At 36.5% G+C, this 21,675-nt stretch overlaps 1 protein-coding gene across 1 annotated transcript in view; it reads right to left on the reverse strand.

Moving 5' to 3' along the window:
• Positions 1-417: 417 nt before the first annotated feature.
• Positions 418-21,675, reverse strand: part of LOC107090130 (protocadherin-15-like) — a 78,265-nt gene continuing 57,007 nt past the window's right edge. Inside the window, exons 14-22 of the mRNA XM_015383374.1 lie at positions 19,538-19,756; positions 18,252-18,260; positions 17,182-17,301; positions 7,986-8,007; positions 7,381-7,416; positions 7,173-7,246; positions 4,709-4,823; positions 2,608-4,537; positions 418-557 (exon numbers count right to left, since the gene is read on the reverse strand). Of these exons, the coding sequence (XP_015238860.1) occupies positions 2,630-4,537; positions 4,709-4,823; positions 7,173-7,246; positions 7,381-7,416; positions 7,986-8,007; positions 17,182-17,301; positions 18,252-18,260; positions 19,538-19,756 (2,503 nt within the window). The 3' untranslated portion in view covers positions 418-557; positions 2,608-2,629. The remainder of the gene's footprint in view (positions 558-2,607; positions 4,538-4,708; positions 4,824-7,172; positions 7,247-7,380; positions 7,417-7,985; positions 8,008-17,181; positions 17,302-18,251; positions 18,261-19,537; positions 19,757-21,675) is intronic.

Below are 21,675 nucleotides of genomic sequence, written 5' to 3' on the forward strand. Positions count from 1 at the left end.
AGTTCTTCTTCATCTGATAATGTGTGCTCAGTGTGTGGCTGCTGTGTTTCCCTACTGATCTTGTGGTTGTCAACCGATGTATCTTGCTCCTCGCTGACACACTGCCCACTGTCATTTAGGGCCTTCGCAATACTGCTCCTGGAGCCAAAGGTTTTTAGATTTGTAATGGTTGACTCAGAAGAACCACAAGAGGACAGCGTGTTTAGGTTTACATCCTTGTTAGAATGTAAACACGAGCCTGTTCCATTGTCCATGTTGTTTTCTGAAACTTCATTGCCAACAGCAGGAGGGGGTTCCTCATGGGTCACCCCTAACCTGTCAAGTTTTTTGAAATGCTTACTCAGTCGGCATGGAGAGCCCATCTTTATGTTATTTAGATGGGCTGGTCTTCTGGTTCGGACAATAGTGCCATTCTGTGCCAGGTAGATATTCCCGTTGATGTTACTGTGACTGTTGGGAAGTCTGTTCTGCTGGCTCTCTGTAGTGCTTTCCTCTCCAGTAGAGCTTGTCTCATTTTCCCTATCAACCACAAGCTTGATCCACTTCTTTCTTCCAGGCTGAGAAAGACAGGATGAGATCAATTTTCTTTATGGATGATATGAAAGATAGTAGTTAAGACAAAACAAAAACAAAGAAAAACACTGCACGTACTTCAAATGTTCATACATTTTTTAACAGCACAGCATTCAAAGGGCAAAAGCTTAGTTCACTTTTTGATGCACTTAATTTTCAGTACGTAAGATGTATTTAAATGTACAAATAAACATGGGGTAGTATGAGATTCTTGTGGTATAACAATGGGCTTACACAGTAATTTAAAATAAACAATTAGACTGCTTTATTTTAGTTGAAAATATTTCTGCTGCTTCCTCGTTTGTTTAGCAAAATGTAATGGATATATTGTCAATACCATTTATTGATTGTTTGATTTAATTTTGATACATGTATACTGTAATGAAGAGGTCTTCACATATACAGAAAACATAAGCTAAGTAAAGAAATCACAGTTTTTCCATAATGCTTGTTATAGTGCTTAGCTGTTTATAATCAGGAATCTGGTTGAGTACCCAAATTAGGCTTTAAAAACCATTGCCTACCTGTTTAAGACCATGGGAATAAAAAAATCAAACAAAAAGATAATATGTGGTCCAGTGCTAAAACAGTTAATCAGATTAATAGTGATTAATCATTTGTTGAAATATTCTTCATCTATTTCAGTAATCAACTAATCGTTAACTGGAGCGTAAAGACTCTAAACCATGCCTTTAGCTGACAAAGCGACCCAGTCAGAGCAGTAATTATATCAAAATTGTATGCATACAAGTTTTGAATTTAAGATGAAAAAAATACTTTGTCAATATGCTCTATCAAGAACTCCTCAAGTATAAAAGTTTTATTTTCATCTGGTTTAATTTCATAATTAAATCTTCTTTAAGGAACCTTTGGATATCTGATTATTAATTGATTAATCGAAAAAAATAATTAACAGATGATTTGCAAAATAATAGTTAGTTACAGCACTAATGTGGTGAGATGGTCCCATATTTCATGCAGAAATACATTACTAAACAAAACGTTAGAAAGTGCCTACAGTGCGGCCCCAGAACAAACTCAAATCACATTTAGTTTAGTTGTTTGACACCGGGTAATGTTTTCGCCACAGAATTATAAACAAGATAATTTGCAAGAATTCTGACCAAGAACTGAACAGCAACAAAAAAATAATTTTCAGTTTACAAATCTAGCATGCAGTGGTGAATCAAAAACATGATACAAACTGGTTAAACAAAGATGTCCTCCTATAATTGGACTTCCTGCCCAAATTATCACAGAGGCTTTGGTTACATAAAGAAAAACTGTAAAAAAATAAATTAATAACTTGCCAAAATGCAGATTTTTTGATTTTTGTTTTTAAAAACCCAGTTACTTGTATGCTTATGTGGACTAGATACATAAAGAAAAAAAAATCACACATGGGTCATGCTAATATAATTCTAGAAATGACCTCGAACAGAGAAGATTTTTAGGCATTTTTTTCCTCCCACAGGGTTAATAGTGTCTCAAAAAACATGAACTACAGCTGTTTTGGAAAAAAAACCTAACATTTCGAACCTTAATAATATTTTCATGCTTTGGATCGTCTTAGTTTAATGCAATTAATGTTAATGACCTACAGCTATGAAATAGATAAATGAGAAAAACATCTGCTTTAAAAAACACCCATTTGGCTGTTCTCACAACATATCTATAAAATGTCAAAGTGCATATTAAGATAACATCTGTTAGTTTAGAGTAAGAAAACAGCACTTATGTAGGTAAAATTATAACATTTAGGGAAAAATTTTGTAAAAGAATGTGCCAAATCTCATAGCAGAAAAGCACAATAATGCCATACAAAAAGCCAATACGAACACACACTGAGAACATCAAAGAGAGGAAAAAGTCAAAGCTGTAAAAAGGAGTCAGACTCAGATGATGTGCAGCTTTAAACTAGTTTTCTTCCATCTCAGGGAAAGGGAGAAAAAGCAAGACATTTGAAACACTCTGTAGAGGCAAGCAATATTTTTTCACTCCCATGCAAAGGTAATTGATTTTATTCACTCTTACTTCACAGGGACAATGTATCTTGCTAGAAGGCTGTTGAGCTCCCTTCAGATTCTGAATCACCATCTGATGTTTCTTCTGTGCCTTCTGAACCCTTTGATGTACTGACTGACGCTTTATCAGAGGAGATGGCATCCTCATCCACTTCAGTGATTGGGGACAGTCCCCCATATGTATCTTCAGAGGTACTTCTGATCTCAGAGCTATGGGGCTGACCATGGTAGGAAGCAGAAGATCCTGGATCTTCAGACACTACACTAGACCTTCTGGAAGACGATTCATCGCTAACCTCACTCACAGAGTCTTTGCTCTCGTCAGCAGTCCCAGATTCTTCCTCCTCCTCCTTCTCCTCTTCCTCACTTTCCTCAGTGATTGTGCCCTCTGAACCATGACTCAGGACAGACCGCCTACTTCCACTGGTGGACCTGGAGCCAGCTGAATCACTCCCAAAGGAATGTTGACTGCCAGATGATGATCTCTTACTTAGGTCTAAAGTTGCTGTTTTTTCCTTCCTAGATCCCCAAGATGAAGAACGTTCACTTGCTGACCTTGATCCTGACTCTGTATCGCTAGCTGTCCCTGTCCCTGACTCAGTCTCACTAAGTTCTTTGCTGGACTTCTCTGACGTCTCCCTTGATAAGCTGGTTCTTGGCAATGAGCCTGCACTTGTTCGAGAAGAAGGTGTGCCACTTCTGGCACTACCACTCCTACTACCACTCCCACTACCACTACCACTCCTACTGCCACTCCTACTGTCACTACCACTCCTGCTGCCACTCTCACTTGCAGTTTCAGTTGCACTTTCACTCCCACTAACAGTGCCAGAAGCACTGCTTCTCCTGCTGGTCTCAGCAGCTGAGGATCTCATAGAACTGTGAGTAGAAGAGGCACTCTCTCTAGTGCTTTCTGATGCCTCATCTTCCTCAGACTCTTCATCAGAGTCTTTCTCTGTAGCTGAATCCCTTTCTGTGCTCATTTCCTTTTCTGTTGCTGTGCCTGTCCCTGATTCTGTTTCCTTACCAGAACTCGACTCTTCATCAGAATCTGACTCTTTCTCAGTTTCTGACTCTTTCCCTGTAGCTGAAGACTTCCCAGACACAGATTCCTTTTCTGACTCTGACTCTCTTTCAGTCTCTGAGTCTTTCTCACTGCCTGATTCCTTCTCTGTTTCCTCTTCAGATTTAGACTTACTTTCCTCATCAGAGTCCCCTGGCTCTTCATCTGGCTCTTCCTCAGAGTCCACAGTACTTTCATTTGTGTCATCTCTGTCTAAATCGACTTTGAGATAATCCCTGTCAACACTGCTCTTTTCAGAGGATTCTTCATCAGAATCCTTCTCCTTACTGCTTCCACTTGCACCTCCTTCTGGTTCACTTTCAGTCACACTAATAGACACTTTAGACTTACTCTCATCCTCACTGGCTGCTTGTGAAGCCTCTTCATCTTTCTCACTGCCTGTGGCTGAGCCATGACTCACACTACTCTGTGACTTCCTTCTGACCTGCAACTTGTTGCCTATGGTAATTCTCTTTAAAACTTTGCTAAGTCGGCTCCGAGCATCCGACTTGCTATCTATTGGGCCAATAACTGCCGGTCTGTCCGTAAGACTTTCCTGGCTGTCAATACGGCGGGCTGACATCAGTTTGGCATAATCCTTGTCCTTCTTTCCTGCGCCAAACATCTTGAGCATCTTGGCCTTCTTCCATGAAGATGGGCCAGAAGTCCCGGCATCAGATGGTTGCTCTCCTCCTTTGCTGGCTGCCAAGAGTTTGCTGAGTTTCATGACAGACTTCAATCTCTTGGCAGCCTTAGAAGGCTCACCTTCCTCTGCTGGCTGAGGTTGAACTATTTCATCCTCTGCCGGCAAGTCCCTAAATGCAACTCTCTTCGGTGGACCTCTACCTCTCATTCCACCCCGGCCTCTGCCTCGGCCCTAAAACAGTCATATTTTATTTAGGAATTTTTCTGATGATATAAGCAGCATATTGGTGTGCCACACATGGTTTATAAATGTAATGATACACTGGAAATTCAGAGAGTATTAGCTGACCTTTTTAGTACTATCACTATATTTATATGTTTCATACTGAAGGATCTGCAATACCTCTTGGCCATGTGGACTGTAGTAATACCCATCATCCTCCATGATCACCTCACCATATTCATCATACATGGGGGATATCAGCCTCCTCCGACTTCCATACTGAGGAAAGTCATATCTGAGAAAAAGAGACAGAAGTAGAGCGATTTTTGAAATTACTCTTGCCACTATCATGATAAAACAACAGTATTTACTGTATTTCATTTTGAATTTATGGAACAGAACGACACATCACAAAGTTTGTAAAATAGAATTTGATTCAATGAATGATAAATCTGAATCTGGTTACCATGTATATACAGTATTTCAGTAACTTTTCAGACACCTTATTAGATGAGGCCATATAAAATAAATGAGCTGCCAAGGAAATAGAATGATAAGAATGGATATTTTCAAACAATGCATGAGTAAAATTACAGTACATAGTGAAATATGTGATTGGGGTACAAAAGGCATTTAATATAACTATCATTTTGCCTGAAATACGCATCAATAATTTGCATCACCCTGCAATAAATTAAACAGTTAAATCAAACTTTCAACAATAATGCATAATGCTGCCATAATGCAGAGCAGTTCGCAAAAAAGAGAAAAGGGGAGATTGAATATTGTTAGAATTTTATCTATGTTTGCAAAGACGTTCATAATTTATTTTCTCTTGTATTCTCTCTGCAGAAAACATGCTCTAGGAAACCATAAAACTTTATGACATGACTGCATATTTAGCCTCTGACTGAGTCCTAAAACTTAAAATACTGCTTGCTTCAGTAATATTGTAATAAAGTATATTTATGTTTGAAGAATAATAAAAAAATGAAAAAAATCTAAAGTATATTCTCATCAGAACTCTATAGTGAAATCTACAGCCAATCTGTGTCTAGTTGTGAAACGTTACTAGAACACACTGAAACCACATACAGTTTAAAGGGATAGTTCGGTATTTTTGACATGAATCTGTATGGATACAGATTCATGTCAAAATACCGAACTATCCCTTTAAATATGATTATTCTATTAATAGTAATAGTTCTATGTCTAAAATGTGTATCAAACATTATACTGTACAAACATAAACATGCTTATTTTAAAATCATCATGGAGGATCTAGGATGGTGGTGGGCCTCCTTCTCTTCCAACGGCTCTAGGAAGGTATTTTTGTTGTGCATGGGTTATAAAGTACCAGTATATTTTGGGAAGCAAAAAAAATAATAAAAAAACAAACATTGCAAATTCTTTTACTTTCTGCATGCTCCAAACTTCTGAAATGAAACAAGAAAAATACGTGATACTGTCCCATTGGAAGAAAAAAGGTTGTACAAAGTATATACAGCAGAAGTGCCGACAAGTATGGTTCATTAGGTCAATTATGTATTTATATTTTTTTTATGTGCAAGGTATGAAATTATAACAAGTTGAAGCAATAGCAGATTTTCCAATAGCCATCAAGAAAACTGATAAATGCTTGGAGGTAAACAGAATAAAACAAACAAAAAGACAAAAATATATATGTGAGGTAGTTTGGCAGCTTTTCAGCAGATGACTTTGTGCAGAACTTTAATCTTAGATAGCCATTGAAATTTAAGATATATGTACAAAAAAGTAAGGGACCCAAGAAAAACAGTCCCCAGGGAGTTTGTCTCTTAGCTACCCTCAGAACATTTAAATCTTCAAGTAAAGCCCACACTGCTGGTTGCTGTATTAAATGCTTACAAGTAGGTTAATGTGCTCATATTTGCAAATTTGAAAACATCACAGGATCTACTTTAACTACCCTTCACTGACTAATACTTACTACTTTTTAAATAAACAGGTGAAAGCACTGAATATATTTGGTGCAAAGCCCTTGCAAATGGATTCCAATGTGATTCAGTCACAATAATTAGAATTACTAAAGGTGACTTTGAAATAAGCGGGAGAGTAATGACGGTTAGAATTAACATAAGCCAACATAAGTTGCATCTCCTCTCTTTGATCTAAGCTTGTAATGTGAAAAAGTTCCTCCCTCTTTTGATAAATCTGCAAAGTAATTCCCAAAGTGGTGAAAGTCACCTGTGACAGGAGCAGGTGTATTTTATGAATAACAATTTATCTGCTGCAGTTTTGGCTCATGCATTTCTTTACAACATATGGGCAATGTAAAAGGCAAGTCAAAACACCCTGCATCCAATAAAATGAAATATGTTTTCAGAGGTTTCGGTGCCCAAGTATGGCAGGCTATAGTAAATTATCTCATTTGGTGGAGGGGTGTAAATGCTCTGAGGGTACTCTGTATCAAGCTGAAGAATGAAAAATCTGAGCTCATTTTCTGAGAACATTTAAAGATAATCCCCAAACCAACTACCCCCACCACCACCAAAAAAAAAAAAATACAGAAAGAAATGACCTGCCAAGAAGAACTTCTGAGGATTGCTTAATGAACTCATGCAGATAAAGAGTTAATGAGAGATATAGCTGTCTGTGTGCTCACCCTTGGTCATAATTATAGTAGTCTTGTGTGTAGTAGTCTTGGCCTGGGTCGATGCCCGACTCCATTGAGAGCTCCTGTGTTTCAGTAATACACACAGAGAAATTACTCAGCAATCCTATGCAGGAAGATAGGAGCAGCACAGTGAAGAGTAAGTTCACAATTGAAAGACTGCAATTCCGATAAATTAGGGGAAACAGGGAGTTACTACCTCTGGTCTCAGTAGAGATGGCCTCAGCAGTTGTTGCTGCCAAAGGTTTTCCAAAGAAAGGTTAAGGTATTGAAAGTGGGAGGTAGATAGAAAAGACATAAACACGGAAATAATACAGAAGTACTAATAGAAAGACAGACAGTACTTTTCAGCTGTGTTTTTACTAACAGACTTGTTTTCTAAACCCCTTAGGATAAAGGTGGAAATAGAAAAAAAGTAAGGAGGAAGAAAAGGAAAGGTGCAAACTCAAATATAGGATAGGAAATTGAAAAGAAATGAACATCTTGACTACACGACTCTTATTCTGATAAAAAATATTCTATCCAAGTAACAAAAAATAATACATATTACACATTTTGAATCTAGACGTTTAACTGGGTTTTCAATTATCTTTATACAATCAAAAATCCTTTACACTCTGTAAAACAAGAAGCCTTATTTCACACTCAAAAAACTATGGCACAAGACACTTAAATTACAAGTACTACTTTAAATTAATTTTTTAAATAAAAAAAAAATGTAGTAACAAGATCATTACATGAATTGCATGGAGTAACATTAGGATTCAGTTTATACCTTAAGTATCATGATAACAAATTCCTTACCTGTCTGCCAGGAGCACGCCTCCTAAGCAGTGCAGAAAAAAAGAAAATAATACATATGAGTATTGGGTGAACACAACATTTAAGTAATTTTAAGTATATGGAATTCTAAGTCTAAATTGCTAGTTTATTAGGACAGTGAAGTTGCAACTTAACTTACTGTGCATTTTCATCTGTTTCATGAGTGTTGCAGATATTGTTCAGTATTCAAAAGGTTGCAAAGATATGCTGAGATAAGCTTTTTAAAAAACTCACTATCTCAATTTAAAAGGGAGACAAAGAAAGCTTCAGAGAATGAAAAAAACAAAGCAGTAAGAACATTGTAAAAGGAGAGCCAGTGTTTCAAATAGTCCAACTGGGAAAAGCTGCAAGCAGACATAACAGAGACCGTGTCATAAGATTATTTGTGCTCAGAGATACTAGTTTTTAGTTTCATATCATATTCCCATAGGCAAAAACAATAGATATCATGGACTCTGTCTTATATCACAAACAAAACCTGTTATTATTTTAAGTTGATCTTAAATAACGAATGAGACAATAAACTATAATTATATTTTAGATACTTTTGAGAACAAGAGCTCATCTGCAGTGACATTAAAAAAGACATTGAGAAATAGCGAACAAATGAGTAAATCTATAAAAGCCTACAAGTTCACAATCACAACAATGCAACTTGTCTGGACCCATAAATAATGATCAATTTCATGCTCTTGGATATATGGCCAAGCAATGATGTGAGATTCCACAGGAGAGCTGTAATCTATTATGGGTAGGGGCCATGGGGCTGGGGCAGGGCGCAGCCATACGCCACACCTTCCAGGCACTGCTGATGATGGGAATGGGATCTGATTGATGACCTGTTCGCTTGGCTGCTACCCGTTGCTGTCTCATGCTACATCAAGAAAAAATAACCCCATGAAAAGCCTTAGGAAGTCTGCACAAAAAGAGACTTGGTGGAAGACGAGTAATAAAGAAGTGAGTAGAAAGAGAGCAGAAAAAAGGACTCTAGAAGCCAATTTAAGAGAGTAAATCTGAAATTAGTATGGGATTATACTGTGCTGTATACTATACTGAGACAATTTTGTTTATATTACAAGAACAAAGTCATATTACAAGAAGAATGTAATAAAGTCATTAAAATTAAAAGAATAATGTGGTTTTATAAAAATTTTTGTGAAATTAAAAGCATTAAAATATGATACTATGAGAATAATGTTGAAACATTGTATAACAGAAATAAAGTCATATTGTTAGGAAGACAAAGCTAGTATAGCCAAGCATTTAAAGGTGAAGACTTCTTTTTTGTGAGTTCCCATAACTTACAACGTAAGTTACATAAGTTTCCAGAACATCAATAGTTCCCTTTTTTATTTTTGTAATATTAGAACTTGATTCTCATAATATCACTGCTTTTTTTTTAAAGTATTACGGCTTTATTCTTTAATGTTGCAAATTTAATCTTAACAACCTGAACTTCTGTTTTATAATAAAAAAATGATATTTCTTTATGGCCCTAATATGCCTGCGTACTATAGCCTTCACAAATGACAGTAAATAATAATAAATTTAGTTAGTTTCTAGTTTGCTTCTTTTTAAAAGTACAAACTGAGAAAAGTTAGGTTCATTCTTTTAATTATTGATTTCATTATTTCTTACTTAATTAAAACAAATCTCAAAATGTTAATCAACACCTAAATATTCATATAACTGAACCCTCTTATAAAGAAAACAAAAGAAAAAAAAAATCCAACATTTGCAAACAGGTAGCTTTTGCATTTAAAGTAAACATTTTTATAAGTAGAAATGGTATATATGACTATATGTAGTAGCCCAATTTTAAAGCAAATAACAAAAATGTTTGAAACACATAGACAAAAGAGATTACCTAGCAGAGTTTCTATATCTGTTGAAACAATTAAAGCCATATGCAACCATCAAACAGCACCAAAAAGGATACTGATTCTGGAAATGTGCAATCACCAGCCTGAACCATTAATGCGAAGCAGGATCGATCCATGCTGTCACCGTGTTTATGCCAAGTTCTTACCCTCCCATCTGTACACGGCAGCCAAAAAGGAGACTCACATACAATGCAATGTCTATCAAGTCTGTAAATAGTGTGTGATTTCTGGAATAATTTCAGCCTCAGTTCCTGTTTTTGTCTGATAAAAGAGGCAATGTGTCTGGTCTTCTGCTGCTGTAGCAGCTCTGTTTCAATATTTACAATGTATCACAATGTTCTGGATAGTTCGCTTCTACCAAGTTTTTATTTGAACTACTATTGTCTATCATCTTGAAGAACCCCCCCATTGCATACTTTATTTGGACCATACTCTTTAAATTTCAGGAATGTTTCGGAAAAATATTCCTGAAAATCCACTATGTGAATGAATGATTAGCCTTTTGGGTAAACGAAAAATTCTAAAGGTTTGCCTAATATGGTCCCTTGGAGTTTAAATATAAATACTTATCACCCCTCCAAGGTTATGTTTTCACGTAGCGTGGTTTATCTGTCTGTTTTCAAAATAATCAAAAAGGTTACAGAAAGATTTTGACGAAATTTTCAGAGAATGATTATATTGTTATTGGTATAGTTATTTATTTAGGTTTAATGACTGGGCCTTACCGAAATTTGGGCCAGGTCTGCCTTGGCGGTGTTGTGTAGGTCGGGTCAGCCTCCCGGGCTTTTTGATATACAGTACAGACCAAAAGTTTGGACACACCTTCTTGTTCAAAGAGTTTTGAATGAGATGTAGTGATGTCACCAGAACATACTGATTGTTTTCTATTAAATTGACCATTGTATTTTTGATAAAGTTTTTTTTTTTTTCTCATTCGTATTGTTGTTGTTATTATTACTTTTATATATTTAGGACTTTAGTTGAGCTAGAAGTAATTGCTTAGTTTTAGAGTATTTATTTTTCAAAACTGTTAAAAACACACACACACACACACACACAAAAAAAATGTATGATCATTTTGTGAAAAATTATATGTTTAGTATTTCTGACCTGGTTGATATTGATATATAAAATACATGATAGCATGTTAACATGAGGTTTCTTGTCACACAAAATGCAACTTCGATTAACCATTTTTTTAAGTAAATTTTGAAGAATGTTAAACATAATCAAATAGGACCAAAAGGAAAAGGGATAAAAGGGGATTTAAATACAGAATATTAAAATACTATCTATTGCTGTTCACCTCACTTTTGGTTTGACAGACACAGCATGTGAGGCGATAGCCCCTTAAAAAAAGAGATTACCCCATATAGTGAGCACAGAATACAGAATTAGCCAGCCTGTGCTTTTTCCATCAGGGGTAACATGTAATGAATCAAAAATTATGTTTTTCTGCATGTGAGGTATGCTAAGTCTATTTGCCTTGGGGCATTGCAGATGAAACTAAAACAAAACAAAAAAGTGGATAAAAATAAAGGACAGAAGGAAGCTGATTGCAATAAAACAAAAAGAGAAAAAGGAATTGACAAAAATACAACTGGATAAAAACTGTTCAAAGAATTTGGTAGTGTCTGTTGGAAATAGAAAACAAAGATTTAAAAGAAGAGGTAAATGATTTAAGATCATTATGAAGCCAACTGTGAGGAGAGTAAATGGTAAGTAAATGAGAGAAGGTTGGGGGCAGAGGGAAGCACTTGTTGACAGTTCCAAAGGCAATGGCCTTGAATAACAATCGATAAGCTCTCTAATTACCCTTTTTCATTAAGCTAACATCATAGTTGCTACTTTTTCAAGCTGAGAGCATGGGATCTCTAAGGGAATGTGCAAAGAGCACTTCTTTTCACACAAGAAGATGTATTACCACATTGTTTGTGTATCTTGTCTAGAATTCTTACCCCTGAGACACCCCGTATTTCAGATTTCCACATCTTTGCATTTTAAAGTCACTCATCCCTGTATGTATTTTGAAGCAGCTGCAGATAATTATGTACTCCAAGCGCCTTTAGGGACAAGACTGCATCTTGTACCAAATATATGATGTGTATACCGAATATATGAGCTATATTGCAGCTCGGCATATCTTTAGGGTAACTGGTATTAAATTAATGAAATAAAGTCATATTCTAAAGTTTAAAAAAATCGCAGTTTATATAAGCATAATAATGCCAAATAGAGGCCTGAATAATATAGAGCATTGTAATAAAGAAAGCTTTCAACAGATGAATCTCTTTGAACACTTTTGTTATAATTAAAGTATTAAAGCATACTATACAGGCAGTGTAACAATTTTTTGAAGTTTTCTTGGCAATTTGCTAAAAGTTGCACACAAAAATTAAGTAGAAAACCTTTTCCTATAAAAAACTGTCACAATTAATTTAAATCTTTAAAAAAACATGATTTGGATACTGCACATAATGAACAGTAGAAACAACAAGAAAAGACAGGCATAGAGATGCAGACATGAAATGATGTTATGGAAATAACAAAAGTCAGAAAACTGTGGACTGAGAAAAGTTCTGTTCAACAGGTTCTGCAGATTCGGGTCCGTTTGTGTCCAACTGGCTTGACGTCTGAAACTTTGCTCCATTTTCAGCACAGCTGGAACTTGTTGAATCACTTGGAATCTCACAGCTCGGGTCAATCTGTTTTGGCGAGTTCTGCTCATCACCTGGATCAGCACTCTGCCATCTGTAAGCACCATCCGATTCCTCACTCGCTTGTGGCATCTTGTTAAACTTGGGCACCTTGCTGTTCTTGTCTACTTGGCTGTAAAGGTTGGCAACAGATCGTTCAATGTCCGCCAGATTCTGGATGTTCTTAAGGATCCCTTTTAACTCCTTTTTTCCAACATCCTTTTCTGCTGAGGTAAGAGGAGGGGGAAGTTTTCGTTTTGAGACAGGACGAAGAGAGGATAACGGCGGTAAAGCTGTTGGAACAAACTGGATAACAGGCTGGGGCTGATTGCTAGCAGGTGAGGGAGGAGGAAGTGGTGGCGGAGGTGGGGGAGCAACTGGTTTTCTAAATGGAGGAGAAGAGGGACGGATACTCTGAGGTGTATCAAAGTGGGGAGGGGAATGTGAATTGGAGGGGGGAGATGGTGGCGGAGATGTGAGAGGGGATGGTGGTCGAGAATGCTGAGGAGGAAGCGGTGGCGGATTGTTTGGTGGATCTGGTATGATTTCAACAGTGATCTGACAGGGCTGCACTGTCATGTAGCTGGAGATGCCAGAGCTAAACTTTCTCAGAATGGGTGGAGTTGGTCTCTGGTTGGATGGGGACCATGAATCATTTGTCTGTGTGATGACAAAGTTTGGGGGCTCATCTCTGCCCACACTCATGGGGCTGTGAGGTATGTCCATGATGGAAAGTAAAGTTTCTGAGGTCAGCTCTAGCGTGTCATCACTGTCCATATCTCTGACAAGGATAGAAGAAAGGGAACCGATAGAGTCTCTGTTTCGCTTATTTTCTTGAAAAACCTGCTGCTCAAACTGCCTGGCCTGCTCACGGACTGATAACTTAGACTCTGAGCTGTCACCCAGGTATGGTGTATCCAAACCCTGGGGATTCTGCTGGTCTCTTTTGCTTGCTTGAAAAAGCTGCTGCTCCCACTCATTTCTGTCAATAAGGCCTTGCCTTCTCAACACATTGCAGTCATGCAGCCCTCCGTGAATGCGAGCAGGCATTGACCAGGCACACCCTGACCCTGGTGAATTGGAGGGAGAAAACGCAAACAGCTTTTCATTTCGATTCTCCTGTCTTGCAAAGACAACAGGACTGCCCAGGGCGCTGCTGTCATCATACACAGGGTTATGCGTTATGAGTGGGTTGCCATCAGACAGGTAAGTTATGTTGCTCTCTGATTTGGGCAGGTCGACGAGCAGCTTGCCGTTACTATAGGCTGCAATGGTGCGACAGTTGAAGGTGCTAAGAATCCTCTGATGTTTGGCTTCCTCAGTGGCAGACTTTTTAGCCCTATCCCAGCAGAGGGTGGAGGTGAAAAGAAAGATAACTTAAAAGAGGTAAAGGACAATGGTTTAGGGGTGAGGAAGCAAAGAAAGGATGATAGGAAATAATAATGCAGTGCTATACAACCTAAGCTTAATTGTATTGTGACAGATTTTAAAAGCAAATTGTCCTATTATTTTACACTGGAAAACTTATGCTACCGTAAATATTTTTAGTATACTTCCAAAGAAGGCATGAATCATACACAGTGCTCTACAAATATATCCACACCCCTTGACTTTGTTGTTCATTTTGTGCAACCTTCAATGCATTTTATTTAGATTTTATGATTGATCATAAAATGTTATCCATGACTTATTACACTTGAGATATAGATGTTACTGAGTAAAAATAGAGATCAAATGTAATAAAAAAGCAAACTCCAAAAAGGCTAGTAATCCATTGGCTCGGTTAGCCTGTCAATCAGCCTGTTGTTATCTAAACGAAAACATTTCATTTATTTGTAAACTGTAAACTCCCTTGTTTGTGGTGGAAACCTTAAGAATATGATCAGGGCCGTAACAAGGATTTTGAAATACAGAGGTCAAATATTGTGATAAATCTTACTTGACAAAAAAACATCCTAATATAGTGACTGTTTAAAATATATTTTGGAAACATAAATAAGAGGGTTAAATCACAAGCCCATCAAGGAGGTGAATATGAACATGTTTATTATAACAATTCTAAAGTTCACAAAATTAGAGTATTTAAGTGAGTGAGTGTTATTATTATTATCATCATTATACTATATTATCATTGTTGTGGTTATTAATATTGAATTATTATTACTACTATAATTATTGTCACCATCATCACCATTAATGTGCATGGCCCACTAAATTAATCAAATGACTTGCAATAATGTGTCACATTGTGAACTTTATTTCTTTCTTTTAATAAATGAGAATGCATGCTGATCTTTACGCCACTAATTTAAAGCATGTAGGATCTTAAAAGAATTGGAATCAAGAATTGATACTAACCAGAACTGAAACAAGCAATCTGAATTAATTAGTTAAACTGTCCTTCATTGAGTTATATTTTACACTGCTTTAAATCTGCTTTCTTTTCACTTCTGCAAGGCAGCAACCATTGTACAGGAGAGATCTGGTGCTGTGAGATGTCAGTAACCTGGCATTCTTCAGCAACTTCTTGCTTTTCTTTGTTACAGGCCAAATCATCAAACTATAACTTGTCAACCTAACTAAGCTATTATCTCTGCGGCTTCTCCAGAGTTACCAAAAGCGCCTTGCCTGCTTCTCTGTTTAATTTTCTCCTTGCCCCCTGGCTGATGAATAAAACAGTGCTCTGTGAGATTTTCAAAGCACAGGTTCTTTTTTTTCCCCAAAATGCTACTTTTAACTTGCTCTTTGTTCTCCATGAGGCTTTTTGTTCACTGTTGTTCGTAAACAAAACTCTTTTATAAAAAATTGATGAACTGGGGTTAAAAGACACTAAGGTGAACTGTATTTACTAATTAGGGAAGCTCTGGAGTTCCTTGGTTGCACTGGAATTTGATGGGGATGTAATTGAGAATGTTGCATAAAATAAATGCATGCTGCACTTTTGCCATTCCATAAAATACATCAGAGTTTGCGATTATGACTTTAGAAGATGTAAAAATGTTCAAGTGGGTAGGTATACTTGATAGTCACTGTGTTTCACACTTAATCTCATACTGCTTTTATTTTTAAATACATTTATAAAGTGCACCATGTTTTGATGACTTAAAAAAAGGAGGCAATGCTAAGACTCAAACATAGTGGGGTTTGCTTGAAATAGCTAATGAAGCACAGAGCCATATATATGCATTTGTATAATCTGTCACAAGACAGGGGTGTATAAAAATAAGGGAAACAACAAAAAACAGGACAGTAGTTTAATTGGCTGGGAGAGAGGATGCATATCTTCAAAAGTACACTACATCTAAAAAGGGCAGTTTGCTTTTCTCAACAGATAAATAATAAAACAGTAAGTCTAAAAAAAAACAGCTAAAATTCACAAAACCTACCCTTGAAAGTACCACTCCTTCACAAAGCTCATTTAACTCTGGCATAAACGCATTTGGTGTTAACTGAAGAAGCCTAGTATTAAGATAACCTCTGCACCAAAACAGATTTTTATTTTCTTCAACATGCATATCTTCAGCCAAAGCTATAGGCGAGAGTAGAGACGGGGGAGCTGCTGTTAAGTGGTAATTACTCACAGTATTCATATTCATAGAGCTCACATGGGAGGATTACTTACTGCAGTCTGAATCCAGAGAGACAAGAAATGATGAGAATACAAAAACAGACAGATGGTAAGAAGACGAAAACACAAATGTGAGAGTTGTTGATGATGAAATGGCAGTTATAAAGGAAATGTGGAAGAATATAGCACATCTCTGCATAGCCCCAATCTATAGTGAGATTTGGTTGACAAAGACCTACAGTAAATAAAGGATAGGACAGTTGTTTTGAAATCTTATTATGAAAAAAGCAACAAAGAAAAAGCAATTTCTGAAACGCGTCTCCATGTTGACTGTTGAAAACCTCTAATCAAAGAAGCAGTTTCATTACCGCCAGAAAATTTTAATTGTGCAATACAATTATTATAAAAGCGGGCAAACATTTCAACTCAGACAGGAAATATTAAATCCATTTTACTCTAGTATTTCATAGAACTGTGGGAAATTCAATTTTGCTGATGGCATAGTACTCTGGAAGTATTTAAAGTGTTGTGTGTATTAATCAAAATGAGGTCTATAGCAATTTATGACTTTAGAAACTTACCTTAAGAGAGTGTTTTGCATAAACAGCATAAAATGCATAAACAGTCATATTAGAAATACTTTCATAAGGTGTTTTCTTTTATGTCCACATTCTTTTACATACGGTGTAGCTGTATGTATCAAGTTTATGACTCGCAAAAGAAGATGGACAGCAGGAGTTCTGTAAGCATGAGGCAAATCTTATTGTGTCATATATTTCTGATCGACATCTAAAATAAGCAATTACATTATTCTGGAGTATGCACCAATACTAAAAATCTAAAATTGCTGTTGCAGAAAGCAGGAAGATGGAGCCAAGAAAAAAAAAAATAGAAGCCTTCATTTTAGAGCAACTTCCCTGATCTAAACCTCAGCAGAGGTAAACCTGCACAGTTAGATAAAGTACCTTCACACCACTGCAGTTGGTGGGATGTGTGGGATAAAAGACAGACACCAGAGGGACATAACTCACATGCTGCTGTCACCTAGTTCTTCATAGAGGTTAGCAGTGGGGGCAGCGGCTGGAGCTGCTTTCCCTCCTGGTGGTAAAGCCATCTGGATCCTGGCAGTTTTGGCACACTCTGCTTGCCGCCTACACAAAGTGTTTACATTTACACAAATCATTATAAGTGACTCAAGATGCCATGGGAAATATGAGGACATAAGCTGACACAATGAAAAAGCAAACAAACAATCTAATTATTTTTCTCCAAATTTTACAAAATTAAGATAGAATTTTTGTAAGTTTAGTGAAGATAGGTAAAACTTTTTGTTTTTAAGGCCATGAGGAAATTTTGGACCAATGTGTATTATACAGCATAAATTAACTTGGTAATAACAAGTATAATTCTTCTTTTTAAGAAGAAAAAAAAAACAAAGACAACAAACAAACAAAAAGAAATATAATTTGCCCTTGGGAAAAACATAAGTCTATATAAAAGCGTTAAACATGTGGTCAGTTAAAAGTCAAATTTCTTATAACTATTACTTTGCCCAAAAGCTACAGCATTTCCATCTTTTTGCTGTTAAATATGACTTGATGTGTCAATCCACATGTGGTGGAAAACCTTTTTACTATTTTCCAAGCCTTGATTAAGTTTCACCAAAAAAAATATTGCTTAGTGGAACTTTTCATTTTAGGAACACAACTCCCAAAAAATTCTAGAATGCTTTGGATCACAAAAAAGCAACATTGATAAACTAATTCTTGACCTTCTAGTAGAAAATCTTGTCCATACTAATATATACGGAGAAGATTAGTATAAATAATGTGCCAAATCAGCTGTTTCCAACAGAATAAGCACATGTGGTTTGTTGGATTCAGCTTAATTTTTTTATTTGAGTATGACTGTATTTTCCACACCAGAGGAGATGTTCCGCAAAATTACCCATTCGGCCTCTAATCCACAAGTTGAGTCAGTGCTGCTGTGTATCATGTCAGCAACATTACAGAATGGTGGCATTAATGGGCAAACCATTTTGGTTGTGACACAGGGACAAATATAAACGGGAATGCAAAAGGCAGATAAATAAATTACTTACTCTTTGAACCTGTTGAAAGGTTTGATGATGCAGAAAAAAGAAGATAAAAAAAATAGGACACAGAAAGACAAAAATACAGTTAATATATAGAATTATAAATCTGCTTTCAAAATAATGAACATAAAGGTGTGATGTATAACATATCCCAAGATTTCAAATTAAAAACAAGACAAAAAAGTCAACAAATAAAATACATTTAACGAACTGTTATTTTTATTCATAAACCAGTAGCTTTCCCTGTTAGACTTCAGGGCTCCCAGCTGATGCTCACTGTTTGAGGTGAAGCTTAAATGCTTCATACTGCTTATTAACAACAAAATTCAATTATTCCACATGAGTGAGCAAATTGATGTTGCAAGTGTTATTGTTGTTTCCAGATCTATGCAACATCAAATTAGGTTGACAAACATCAATGAGAAAATTACATTGTGATGTGATAACCTACAAAGTGCCATCTGCTATGACAGTTTGCCTTTCAGCTCTAATGCCACCATCAACAGCTTTCAAATATATTCTCTGCGTTCATTTGAAGGTGGACAACCAATCCAGCCATCTGCCCTGAAGAGCATTTGCCAGATGCAAACCTCTAAAGCATATCAGCTGATACACAGAGAAAAAAAAAAAATACATATATATATATATGCTTTACAAAAATAAGTCTGTTCTTCAGTGGTGTGAATGTTGTTTTATAGAAAATCAAGAAAACTTCATGCAATAACATATTTCAGCACCACTAAGAAAAACATGGACCCTAAAAAAATGGGAGCAGCGACTATTTTGTGTAAAGTTGATTAAGTAGTGGAAAGATGCGCCGAGACAGTAACAATTGTCTGTAGATGTTTGTCACAAATGGGTGTTAATTAATCAGCTTTCACAGAGCATGAGCAGCAGATTAGCCCAGCAGAGTGTGCAGTCAGCATGTCTGATGAGAAGTTCATAATCAGAGAGAGCAAAAGAGCTTGAGGTAGAATTGATGCAAAAGGTGCTTCCCCTTTATTATCACTTCTCAAGATATCTTTCAGTAAAGTTTTCCTTTTTTTTTTTCTTTGCTTTTCTCCATCAGCCTAAAGGCTGTAGAGTGTAAAATAAAAAGTTTAAAGTGCATTATAAATATTTGGGTTATCTACATTAGGCAACCCTTTGGCTAATAGTTCAAAATAGTATCTGTCAACATAGTTAAATGCCTGCGCTGTAATAAATTTCCTACTTGAATTCCTGAAAGGCTGTTAATAACTAATAATTCAGTATTCATATTAGTAGTTGTAGCTAGAGAATAGGACACTAACTGTTTGTAGGTAACCATGACAATTAGGATGGCAGGAATGCAGCACAGGATGATGATAATGGCCAAGGCCAGCAGTGCTCCCTCTGTATAGCCCACGGCCTGGGCAGCCTTCTTCACGCTGGCCACGACATCAGGCGAGCGGATCTCAAGGATACGGCCACCCTCACCCAGATATGGTTGGAACTCTTTATTGATCTCCAAGACATTTCCATCAAGAAACCTGTTATTTACAATAAAGGGAAAACAAGATAATCATTTTTTTCAACATCATCAAATTGACAGTTAAAAATAAACAATATATTTCATTAAAGAGGGAATCTCTCTTTGTCTGTGTATATTCAAGTTTAGATTGGCAATTAGTTTTGATTGGGATTTTTCCAGTTCTTTTTCCATCTTGGAAACGTTACTTAAAAAAATAACTTATAATGTAGTGTTCTGGTTTTGTAATGAATTGTCCCCTGTATTTTTTGGGAATACTGAGGCAACGGGAGCATCGAGAATAAATGGCTCAGCGCCTGTTCAGGCTTGCAACTATAACTCAGCCTATAGCCTTTGACTTCAGCAAGCCCTTCCCGTTTTGGAACGCTATTACTGAATCATTGCTTTGGGTCTTTCCTTTGTCTGTGATCAATCAATTAATGCCGAACACCTGCTTACATCCAATACTAGTAAAATTTCAAACCAGGTTAACAGAATCCTAAAGCAAAGGAGAGGAAATGTTTTCTTTGACTTTAAAATAATCTATAACAAACATTAAAAATGAATAAAAACATTTAGATAAGCTGAACTTTACAACCAGAGTAATTGTTATTATTGGTGGTAAATTAGCATCATCATTGCACCATGAATGACCTGTACTAATAAAGAACTTCAAGCCACAGGACTCAAAATCGCTTTACACTACATTCGATCATTCACCCATTCAATTACACATTAACACACTGATGGTGGCAAGCTAGATAGCCATAGCCACCCTTGGTCACAATGACAGAACCTAGGCTGACACAAACAGACGTCACCAGGTTACAACATGAACTCCTTCATAATATTAATCTGCTGAAGTACCTACGTACAACATCACATCATGGCTTTAAAAAATTCTGGATTAAAAGATGCATGCATTACACCATGTCTAATTACAGTCATTTCTGTTTGTTTTTCCACAATACATAACAAATTGTAAATGAGATTAGTAAATGGTCTGGGGCTATATATCCACCAAAAGGCTGAAATGGTTATGAGGGCTGCATTTAAGGTAGGAGAGGGACATGCCGTCGTTAAAAACAACAACAACAACAACAAAACTGCGCTGTCTCTCTCCTTGAGAGGATCTCCTTCTAGGATGCTTATCAGTGGCAGTGTGATTCAGACGTGTCTTTTCAGCTGTGCGTTTCTTTTGTGACTCACTTTTACAATGTTGCCCTACATCTTGCTGCCCTTGTATCAAATTGAAAAATAACTTGGGTAAACTTCACAAAAAGCTCTCGGAATATCATCTGTCACTGACCTCACCTAGTTACAAACCACTCCACAGTCTTTGTTGAGGCTGAGTTTTTTTTCCCATCAACCATAGTTTCCATTGTATTTTCTTCAAAATCTCCTTTTGCAATTTAGTTTTAAGAGTATCGTGTTCAGCTTAGATGATTCACTTCACCATATTCCCTTTTGAACAAAGATTGTATATTGTGCAGGATAATCAAAGTTGTTATAAAGAAAAACTAGGTAGAGGAGGGAATCAAAATATCTAAAATTTCACGAGAGATTTTTGTCATTTAAAGTTGCAAAAGGTCAACAAAGACTGAAGTCAAAACCCACAGCACACAGAAACCCCACATTCATATCTTCAGGTAACACAGAGTACATGTCAGACTTAATAATATTACTTTAGCGATAGTTAAAAGGTGTTGCTTTATTGTATGTCTCGTACCATGTCTTTCGGTTGTGATGTTCTTTTTTCATCTCATTACAGGTGATGAAGCAGACTGAAAATGTTTTGTCATTATCTCCTTTCTATCTCCTCTTTCTTTCATCTTTTCTCTTTTTTTTCTTTTTTCCTTTTCTTCTGTTTTTCTGCTCTATTTACATTGCAGTGTCCATATAAACTGTAAAACTCCCTGTAAAAGTGAGGTGGATGTTAAT

The sequence above is a fragment of the Cyprinodon variegatus genome, unplaced genomic scaffold (assembly GCF_000732505.1).
Source record: "Cyprinodon variegatus isolate N-32 unplaced genomic scaffold, C_variegatus-1.0 Scaffold1, whole genome shotgun sequence".
Lineage (NCBI taxonomy): Eukaryota > Metazoa > Chordata > Actinopteri > Cyprinodontiformes > Cyprinodontidae > Cyprinodon > Cyprinodon variegatus.